Source organism: Oncorhynchus gorbuscha, linkage group LG16 (assembly GCF_021184085.1).
Source record: "Oncorhynchus gorbuscha isolate QuinsamMale2020 ecotype Even-year linkage group LG16, OgorEven_v1.0, whole genome shotgun sequence".
In the NCBI taxonomy this organism is placed as follows: domain Eukaryota; kingdom Metazoa; phylum Chordata; class Actinopteri; order Salmoniformes; family Salmonidae; genus Oncorhynchus; species Oncorhynchus gorbuscha.
In genome coordinates, this window is record NC_060188.1 from 18,948,023 (window position 1) to 18,959,053 (window position 11,031).

The 11,031-nt window shown below is 44.9% G+C and overlaps 2 protein-coding genes across 3 annotated transcripts in view; both read right to left on the reverse strand.

Moving 5' to 3' along the window:
- Positions 1-6,892, reverse strand: part of LOC123999132 (myosin-10-like) — an 82,418-nt gene extending 75,526 nt beyond the window's left edge. For both annotated transcript variants that reach the window (XM_046304577.1, XM_046304576.1), the window contains exons 1-2: positions 6,750-6,892; positions 4,198-4,570 (exon numbers count right to left, since the gene is read on the reverse strand). In XM_046304577.1, coding sequence (XP_046160533.1) covers positions 4,198-4,542 — 345 coding nt within the window. In that variant the 5' untranslated portion in view covers positions 4,543-4,570; positions 6,750-6,892. The remainder of the gene's footprint in view (positions 1-4,197; positions 4,571-6,749) is intronic.
- A 786-nt stretch (positions 6,893-7,678) lies between these two features.
- On the reverse strand, positions 7,679-10,931 carry LOC124000236 (probable ATP-dependent RNA helicase DDX47). Its single transcript, XM_046306464.1, has 11 exons — positions 10,767-10,931; positions 10,383-10,476; positions 9,862-10,050; positions 9,702-9,773; positions 9,398-9,588; positions 9,176-9,292; positions 8,922-9,068; positions 8,654-8,791; positions 8,453-8,523; positions 8,228-8,357; positions 7,679-8,140 (listed from the first exon to the last, which is right to left on the reverse strand). The coding sequence occupies exons 1-11, from the start codon at positions 10,896-10,898 to the stop codon at positions 7,946-7,948; spliced, it is 1,476 nt and encodes a 491-aa protein (XP_046162420.1). The 5' UTR covers positions 10,899-10,931; the 3' UTR covers positions 7,679-7,945.
- Positions 10,932-11,031: the final 100 nt, after the last annotated feature.

Consider the following 11,031-nt stretch of genomic DNA (forward strand, 5'->3'; position numbering starts at 1 on the left):
AGATATGTAAACATTTATTAAAGTGGAATTATTTAAAGTGGCATTGTTTAAAGTGACTAGTGATTAATTTATTAAAGTGGCCAGTGATTGGGTCTCAATGTAGGTAGCAATCTCTCGGAGTTAGTGATTGCGGTTTAACAGTCTGATGGCCTTGAGAAAGAAGCTGTTTTTCAGTCTCTCGGTCCCTGCTTTGATGCACCTGTAGTGACCTCGCCTTCTGGATGGTAGCGGTGTGAACAGGCAGTGGCTCGGGTAGTTGTTGTCCTTGATGATCATTTTGGCCTTCCTGTGAAGGCCAAAAAGGGGTTTGCCCCCGGTGATGCGTTGTGCAGACCTCACTACCCTCTGGAGAGCTTTGCGGTTGAGGGTGGAGCAGTTGTGGTACCAGGCTGTGATACAGCCAACAGGATGCTCTTGATTGTGCATCTGTATAATTTTGTCAGGGTTTTGGGTGACAACCCAAATTTCTTTAGCCTCCTGATGTTGAAGAGGTGCTGTTACGCCTTCTTCACCACATGGTCTGTGTGGGTGCACCATTTCAGTTTGTCTGTGATGTGGAAAGTTCTCAGTAACCTCGGCGTACACCTTTTACACTGTGGATAGGGGTTGCTCCCTCTGCTGTTTCCTGAAGTCCACGATAATCTCCTTTGTTTTGTTTACGTTGAGTGAGAGGTTGTTTTCCTGACACCACACTCCGAGTGCTCTCACCTCTTTCCTGTAAACTGTCTCGTCGTTGTTGGTAATCAAGCCCACTACTGTTGTGTCATCTGCAAACTTGATGATCGAGTTGGAGGCGTGCATGGCCACGCAGTCGTAGGTGAACAAGGAGTACTGGAGGGGGCTGAGCACGCACCCTTGTGGGGCCTCAGTGTTGAGGGTCAGCGAAGTGCAAATGTTGTTTCCTACGTTCACCACCTGGGTGCGGCCCGTCAGAAAGTCTAGAACCCAATTGCACAGGGCGGGGTTGAGACCTAGGCCCTCCAGCTTGATGAGCTTGGAGGGTACTATGGTGTTGAATGCTGAGCTGTAGTCAATGAACAGCATTCTTACGTAGGTATTCCTCATGTGCAGATGGGATAGGGCAGTGTGCAGTGTGATGGTGATTGCATCGTCTGTGGACCTGTTGGGGTGGTATACAAACTGAAGTGGGTCTAGCATAGCCGGTAAGGTGGAGGTGATAAGATCCTTGACTAGTCTCTCAAAGTACTTCATGATGATAGAAGTGAGTGCTACGGGGCGGGAGCCATTTAGATCAGTTATCTTGCCTTCTTGGGTACAGGAACAATGGTGGCCATCTTGAAGCATGTGGGGACAGCAGACTGGGATAGGGAGCGATTGAATATGTCTGTAAACACACCAGCCAGCTGGTCTGTGCATGCACTGAGGACGCGGCTAGGGATGCCATCTGGGCCAGCAGCCTTGCGAGGGTTAACACGTTTAAATGTTTTACTCACGTCGGCCATGGAGAAGGAGAGGAGGGGGCACAGTCTTTGTTAGTGGGCCGCGATGGTGGCACTGTATTATTCTCAAAGAGAGCAAAGAAGATGTTTAGTTTGTCTGGAAGCATGACGTCGGTGTCCGTGACGTGGCTGGTTTTCTTTTTATAGTCGTTGATTTCCTGTAGACCCTGCCACATACGTCTCGTTTCTGAGCTGTTGAATTGAGACTCCACTTTGTCCCTGTACCGGCATCTCACTTGTTTGATTGCCTTGCGGGGGGAATAAATGCACTGTTTATATTCAGCCATGTTCCCATGGTTAAATGAGGTGGTTCGCACTTTCAGTTTTGTGCGAATGCCACCATCCATCCACGGTTTCTGGTTATATTAGATACATCTCCAATGCACTTCCTTATAAACTCACTCACCGAGTCAGCGTATAGATCGATGTTGTTCTTTGAGGCTGACCGGAACATACCCCAGGCTGCGTGATCAAAAACATCTTGAAGCGTGGATTCCAATTGGTCTGACCAGCGTTGAACGGTTATAGTACATCCTGATTGAGTTTCTGTCTATAAGACGGTAGGAGCAAGATGGCGTCGTGGTCGGATTTTCCGAAGGGAGGGTGGGAGAGGGCTTTGTATGCATCTCGGAAGTTAGAGTAGCAGGGGGGAAAGTTTGTCCAACTGGCCTCACAACCACGTGTACCAACGCCAGCCCTGGACCTCCACATCCGGCTTCTTCACCTGCGGGATCGGCTGACACCAGCTGTTAAAAACAGTCTCAGGGAAGCTCATCTGCGTGCTCGTCATCCTCACCAGGGTCTTAAACTGACTGCAGTCCGGCGTCGAAACCGACATCAGTGGGCAAATGCTCACCTTTGATGGCCACTGGCACGCTAGAGAAGTGTGCTTTTCACGGATGAATCCCGATTTCAACTGTACAGAGCATATGACTAGCGGTTTGCTGATGTCAGTGTTGTAAACAGAGTGCCCCATGGTGGAGGTGGGGTTATGGTATGGGCAGGCATAAGCTACGGACAACGAACACAATTGCATTTTATCGATGGTAGTTTGAATGCACAGAGATACTGTGACGAGATCCTGAGGCCCATTGTTATGCAGATGAAGAGAGCCTTCAAGAAACATGGAGAAACATAAAGCTATTATCTAGTGGAATTCACCATCAAGCCTGGTAGAGAAGATAAATCAAAAAGACTGCAGTTCCTCCAGAATCCCCGTCACCATGACTTAGGTGATAACCAATCCACATTCTATTCCTGGAACGTATGTCACTAAATGGGTCAAGATCACGACGATACACTGTATATAGGACATCATTAACTAGACCCATCTGCACTGAAACATAGCTGCAGATAACTCCACAAACAATGAAAGCATGCAATTTAAATCAATGCAAACTCGGACGTTGGATTTTTGTTGTGCTTAGATAATAAAATAAAAACGTTTACGGACTACAGAATGGAAAATAGTGAAGGGATACCAACAGCAAGAGGTAGCTTTAAAATCTCCCTAAATGAGTGACATCATATACATCACTGACACTGTCTATCATCTAATGGAATTCTGGGATTGTAGGAGGTCTTTTCTACAGACGGTTTATGTGTGAGAGGACAAAGGCTCCCGACCATAAAGATGCACAGAGCACAGCAGCAACAGTGACAGGAGCTGGGCCAGTGCCTCTCCCAGTCTGCCACCCTGCCCTGGGGCTCCACAGTCAACACACAGGGCCAAATGTATTGGCTTTAATACCCAGGGACCCCACTGAGATGAGAGAGCCCCACAGACAGCTCAGAGATCAAACAGGGCAACCACGAGGAATGGGGTCATACAAACAAACTGACCCACCGATGTTTATGGTAGAAATGTCACCTACAAAGGTGAAAGTATAGAAGATGGCAGGTAATATAGATACAGAGAGAGAACTTACCATCGGTCTGAACTATCTGGAAACGGTTATAGAGTATGATCAGTTGTGTGTTTTTTAAACTTCAATCAAGCCACAAGACAGTGGCGTATCCAAATACCCATACTAAATAGTATGCGAAAAAAATAAAGTGTTATAGTATATGCAATTTCTAAAATAGTACTCCAAATGAGTCATCTCATTGCGTTAACTGATTGCGTTAACTCCCGCCATTCGCTCATTTTGGTACAGCAGTCAATTTATCTGATTATCAGCTGTTGTCAGACACACGTGAGTCAGAAAAGACAAGTGAATTCTACTAGATCAAACGTCAAAAATCAGTATGCAGTTTGTGTGTGTAGTACTTATTCAGACACAGACCCTGTTTCCTCAAAGTTCCCCAGAGGTTAGGTTCTGTAGGTGAGCCAGGCCCTCTCAACATTATCAAGAGACCAATACATGGGATTCTGTGGTCTGGGTCTCATTTAAGGTATGCGTCACCAGAGTTGCTGAAAAACAGCTAAAATATTGAACTATTGAGCAAGGTCTGCAGTGTGCATAATGTGTGAGTATGGTTGAATTTGCTTTCTACGTGAATAGATGTATAATAAGAATACACTCAGAAAAAAAGGTGCTATCTAGAAGCTAACAGGGTTTTCAGGCTGACCCCATAGGAGAACCCCTATGTAGAACCCTTTTTCGTTCCAGGTAGAACCCTTTCCACAGAGGGTTCTACATTGAACTCAAAAGGGTTCTACCTGGAACCAAAAAGGGTTATCCTAACCCTTTTGCAACCCTTTTTTCTAACAGTGTACAACAACACAAACACTCACGTAGATGAGCCCAGAGTAGTAGCGGTCTTTGAGGTTGTGCAGCACTGAGGCCTCGTTCAGGCAGGTGAGCTCGGCCATGTCTTCCACCTTGCTGAACTTGGGCGGGTTCATCTTCTGGATGTCGTCCTTATTGACAATGGTCTTCTTGCCATTCTCTGACAGTTCCACCACCATCTCCTCTCCCCGCTCCTCCTTGATGCTGGCCGCCTCAAAACCATGACGCTCTGAAGGGATCCACACCACCTTCTTGGCTGTCCAGTCGGCCTGTGTGGCCGGATTGTAGACCATAGCGCGATCCACAAACAGGTACCGCTCCGGGTCCTCCAGCCCACTTCGATGAGCCATTTTGGGGGTACCAGAGAAAGAGTGCCACCTGGAAGAGGCAGAGACAGGCAGAAACTCAGTATAACAACATGTTTGTCATGAAATGTTAAGCACTCTCAGGCATGGCACTTATCAAGGTTGCATTCCTTTGTGACAATACAGCTACCCCCTTTTCAAGCCTAGATGTAGCCAGCAGATCCGACCCGCTTGCTTACAGCTGCACTGGGGTCGGACAGCATTCCTGTGTAGATTAAGACACCGTGAAGCCACAAATATGGCTTGGAAAACGCACCTCAATCTAAGGATGAGAAAAGCATTGCACTCTGAGAATTGTCCCATTATCCCAACTGTTACACCGAGAAGACTGAACTACTGCTAGTTTTTACGGAAAGCTGTCCTTTTCGTCCTCATGCTAGGTAGGAGAAGCCACAGCAGCCATTTTGGAAGGTGTGTTTCCCGAGCCATTTCGCACATCGGCTCTGCGAGATATCAAGGGTTTCCCAAACATGGTCCTGGGCCACCCCCGGGGGCACATTTAGTTTTTTTGCTGTAGCACTCACAGCCGATTCAAATATTCAAAGCTTAATGATGAGTTGGATATTTGAATCAGCTGTGAATTTGGGAAAACCTGTCTTAAACTATATAGGAATGCGGTCTGACCCTAGCGCAGCTGAAAGCAAGCTGTCATATCTGCTGGCTAGCCTAGGTGGGGACATTTTACTCACCTGTATCTTATTTTCAGGAGGTTATGAAGGGTTATGAAGGGAGGCACAGTGCAAAGTTGCATAATTTTCCATGCTTACAAAAATGGATGAGATGAGTCTACTCTGCTGCACTGCACTAGGCCTTGCAATGGATAACAAATGGTAGCTAGGTAGCCTAAGTGCTTTCCAGAGCAGCCCAGAATTCTCACAGGTTCCCCACTCTCTGAGGGCTTGACAGAAAGCTGATCAGATCAAATGTATTTATAAAACCCTTCTTACATCAGCTGATCTCTCAAAGTGATGTACAGAAACCCAGCCTAAAACCCCAAACAGCAAGCAATGCAAAGGTGTAGAAGCACGGTGCCTAGGAAAAACACCCTAGAAAGGCCAGAACCTAGGAAGAAACCTAGAGAGGAATCAGGCTATGAGGGGTGGCCAGTCCTCTTCCGGCTGTGCAGGGTGGAGATTATAACAGAACATGGCAACGATGTTCAAATGTTCATAGATGACCAGCAGGGTCAGATAATAATAATCACAGTGATGTTTCCAGTTTTCAGAGATACAGTATTCAACATAAATGTGGGGGCTATTTTTAAGGATGCTACATTATGGTACAGGTTACCCAACGTCCTCATTGTTTATTTATTTGTCACAGGTTATACTTTAAGCGTTTTGAAAGCTAACTGCAGTACGACAAAAGTGTGTTTCTTGTGTATGATATTGGTTTCCGCCACACTGTATCAGATATTGGACAGAGGACACAGATGTTTGTTACATTGTATCTGTACACGCCAAATAGGCCTACAGCATCATTGCTTTTTACAGCAGAATTTATCACACGTTCCTCATCCAAGTAGACGTTTGCAGCCAAACATGGAAATAAATTCCTCACCTTCAGGTGGAGTATTCATCGTGTTGAACAAATGCATTCAGAATAAAGTAAGTGCCAAACAGAACCCCATTTTTAAAAACTTTTCTGTTGTTGATTTGCCTGACAGGCTGCCTACATTGTTGACTCGTTTAATAACGCGCGTCTTACGCTGACTTGACAAGAGCCATCTCGCGCGCTGGCGTAACGGTGTTGTGAATGGGACGCAATCTGTCCACACATGACAATCAACATAGACAATAAACATGCATTTATTAGAGCAGCAGGTCCGCGAACAACCTATATCTGCACGTTATCTGACATTTACGATCACGTTGATAACAGAAACCATCTGAAATCATGCAGAGAGCTCTACTGGTCAAGGGAGTCAATTTTAGTGTAGCAACATCTCCAAAGTCCTAATTTCTATTTTATTCAATTAAAATATTCAATAAATATAACGCAATATATGCCTTTAACATATTTTAATTCAACGTATCTGGGTAATCAATAGTCCGGAACATAATATAACGACATCATTGCAAGTACCTCCACAGTTGCGCTATGTAGCCTAAATCCATCTAGCCGGGCAGTCTTTAAACTGCTAACGTAACCAATGCAGAATACAATTATTCCTAAAAGAGCTGGTAATTTACCTGGTGGTGTGAGAGAAGAAACGAGGACAACGGTTCACACGAATAGACCGACCTCCCTCTTTAATAACACTTTATGGAACAACACAACTGATATTTAAGCATCTATCTAGGCTTTGCACCAAAGACACTGCCCCTATGGTGGGTCCCCTCAACCGAACAGATCTGACCGCTGTTACTCCGCCCACGATGGGTTGTGCAGACATAGATATTGACCAATAGACCAGCTCGTCCGAATTCAATAGATCATTGTGAAGCTTTACGTGCTATATTTTCTAAAGTGTCGATATCCTCTGAAAAACAGACGTCTAATGATAAACAAATACAAATCCTGTTTTATTCTGAAGCCACATGAGGTGAATATAATATCAAGTTGTGAAAGTCTATACACTGCACACACCTACTAGATGCGGCTAAAACACAATTGGATTCGCACGCTGCAGTCTCTACTACCCTCGCCTCCTATTGGCTAAAAACAGAGAAAACCCAACTATTTTTAGAGGAATTATTTCTGGTCCATCGTTTCACCTGTTCCCTGACACCATTTTCAACCTGACCCTCGACATTAAAAAAAGTTTTCTAATAAATCATTATGCTCAGTGCACATCTTTGTTCCTTCAGTCATTAACATGCTGTTGATGCAATGTTCATTTTGTATGCTCGTTAGGTATAGCATGGAGTGATATTTGACATGGTACAAATGTTACAATATACTGCCAGAGTAACTGGTTAGATATCATGATATGCCACACCCCCATCTTGTGTCCAAAGTGGCTTCTTGGTACCATTATTTCATGGAAATATAGGTCATTGTTGGTTTAAAGTCTATTTCTTCCCTGTTCATGTCACCTGCATTGCAAATATACATTCAAAATAGTTAATGAAATATTTAATAAAAATTCATGATGTTATATTATCATATCAGGATTCCATTCATGTTGAACAAGCTTTATTATCAAATTGTGAATGTGAACACAACTCACAGAAAATGGTCTTGATTTTACATACATTTTTTTATTACAAATGGAAAGATTGCTTAGTAAATTGAACAAGTCATTGGTAATTAAATAGCCTGTCTCTGTGATGTGGTGGTTGTAAAGAAAGAGGCATCTGTTAATAATCATAGATGTTTTATATCAAGCAGAAAATGACATACGATCTGACAATATGTACGGCATTGTGTTATTCTACTGGCACCTTTAACGTCCGCCTCTCCATGCTGCTCCGCCACGGTTTTTCCCTCCTCCTCCCCCTCTGCCACCTCCTCTCCCCCCCCCTCCGCCACCACCACCAGCGCCGCCTCTTACTTTCTTCCTCACACCGCTGGACTGCTCTGTGTCATCCCCCTCTTCTCCTCTGGGCCTCTTCCTCTTTTCTCCTTGTTCCTTCATTTCCTGAGAGGGAAAGAGGTTATCGTGACTGACTTTAGAGCCATTACAATGGATGACAACACTGCTGAAAAGACACTGATTGAGACTCACAATTCTGGCGAATCTCTGTGCCTCGCTCACTCTCTCCACCAGCATCATCACTTCCTCCTCCTGCGTGGGGAAGGCAGGCAGCTTCTTGCCAATCAGAGTTTCGATTCGCTGGAACAGCTCCACATCATACCTGAGAGGTTAATATGGCAATCAGAAGAAAATATTTGGACAAAGTCACCAATTTCAATAGGATTGGTTGAGATCAAGCATAAAGGTGGCCCTTACTGTGTGACAAATGTGATGGATTTTCCAGACCGTCCTGCTCTGGCGGTTCGCCCCACTCTGTGGATGTAGTCCTGAGCGCGCACACACACACACACACACAATAAAACACCACTAAACTTGCTCAGTTGGGTCATCGTTTGTGATAACATTGAAGAGACTGCACAGACAGGAGAGAAACATCCACACAAGCAAGATTGATACCTTTGAGTGGGTTGGGATGTCGTAGTTAATAACACAGTCTACATGTGGAATGTCCAGTCCTCTTGATGCCACGTCCGTGGCCAGCAACACAGAGCGAGACTTAGACTTGAACTTGTTCAGCGACCCCAGACGTTTGTTCTGACCAACAGAGAAAGACATGTATACTTTCTTACATGCAGATTTCTCTGATGTGTAAAACATTTGGAAGTGTTAGTATGTTATTTGGAGTATGTTGGTAGACAGTAGTGTGTTTGGATAAGGGGGGTACCTGACTCATCTGCCCATGCAGGGGGATGGCAGTGATGCCCAAGTTCCTAAGCAGCAGTGCCACACGCTGGGCATTGTTACACGTACTGCAAAAGATCATGAAGGAGTTCCCAGCCAGCTCGTTGATGATGGACACCAGGTAACAATCCTGGAGACACAGCCAGTTAACTTACAATCCAACACTAACCATACACAGCTTCTGACTTCTCAGAGACAAATGACCTTGATACCATTAGAACATCAAACTTCAAGTACCTTGTATTTGGAGGGTATGAAGACATAGTACTGCTGAAGTTTTTCTACTGTTGAATACTTGGTGTTAACGGCACATTTAACTGGATCCTTCAGAGCTGCTCTCTGCAGCTTGGCGACCTTGGTAAAGATAGAAGACATAGAAGGGTTAGTGTGACAGGCCAGGTGTTAGGGATACTCTGACAAGTCTCAAATTAAGAGCTATAGGGGCTATTACGTGGTTACCTTTTTGGTCATGGTGGCAGAAAAGAGAAACGTCCGTCTGTCTCTGGGAATAACCTTTAGGATCTTGTCCACCTCGGTCTCAAAGTCCATGTTGAGGATCCGGTCTGCCTCATCCATCACCAGGAACTTCAGCGCTCGCAGCGAGAAGCCTTTGGTGTTCTCTAAGTGGTCTATCAACCGCCCGGGGGTGGCTGTTATAACATGCACGGTGAAGACACAGTTACTATCAACCAGGAATGCACTTAAAATATGGTACCATATTATGCAACTGAAAGGGGTAGGTTGGATTAAGTTATTTTCTCACCAATGACAATGTGAGGTTTCTTGGCCAGGACCAGGGATTGGGACATCATGTCAATTCCTCCAACGATAACAGCTGAAACAGAAAAAAAGACGAGTTAAAAGTCACATGACACTTGAGTTCCTTCAAATATATGTTTCTACTCCTTCCAATGCCCACGTACCGGTCTTGACTCCGATGCTGGAGCCTAGGGCCTCAAACTGTTCTGCTATCTGGAAAGCCAGCTCTCTGGTGGGGGTGAGTATGAGTGTATGCAGCCTCTGAGCGGAAGCGAGGAGTGACTGCAGGATGGGCAGAGCAAACGCACCGGTCTTCCCTGAGCCGGTCTCTGCTAAGCCAATTACATCCTTTCCTGGGATAGGAGAGAAGAAAGTGCACCGTGAGTGTACAAACAGACATGAGACCTTCCCCTGAGAGGACAGGTCTTTACCAACCATTTTATACATGGCACAAACAAGAACATTCACCCCCCTCCATCCAACTGAACTAGAACATTCACCACCCTCCATCCAACTGAACTAGAACATCCACCCCTCTATCCATCTGAACTCACCTTGTAAGGCCATTTTATACATGGCACAAACAAGAACATTCACCCCCCTCCATCCAACTGAACTAGAACATTCACCACCCTCCATCCAACTGAACTAGAACATCCACCCCCCTCTATCCATCTGAACTCACCTTGTAAGGCTACAGGTATGGCCTCTACCTGGATCTTTGTAGGAGTCTTCCATCCCAACTGTTCACAAGCTTCACACAGCACTTCAGTTACACCCTATATTAAACAGATGCATGCCATGGCAAAAATATGTAAACACGTTAGAATATGGAGTTTATGTTACGCATGGCTGAATGCGCGCCCCATTTTTAAATCACATCATCTCGCAGCTGAACCTCTCTCATCAGTCGGATGCTGAACTGTATGTTGGTGGTTGAAAGACAGTTAACTTGCTAACTTATCAGCGGACGGTTGGTTTGTTGATGTGCTGTTTTAACTAACGTTAGCTCGCTTCCAAGCCGGCAAGCTTATACACCATTTCCATTTAGCTAGCTAACGTTACTCACCAGATCCTTGAAGGTCTTCAATTGTTCATCATTTTCAGCGATATTAACGTTACTGTTATCATCATTACTCGAATCTTCATCCTTTGCGTCATCTGTTTTTATCTCAACACTTTTCTTCGAGTCGTCCGCCATGCTTGTTTGCGAACGTGCCGTCTACGCTAAAGTGCGCATGTACGGAAATTGATAAGATTTCATGCTAGGATTTCTGGGACTTGATGTTCCCCGTTGAATTCATAAATCGTTCAAATTAATTGCAATGTTTAGA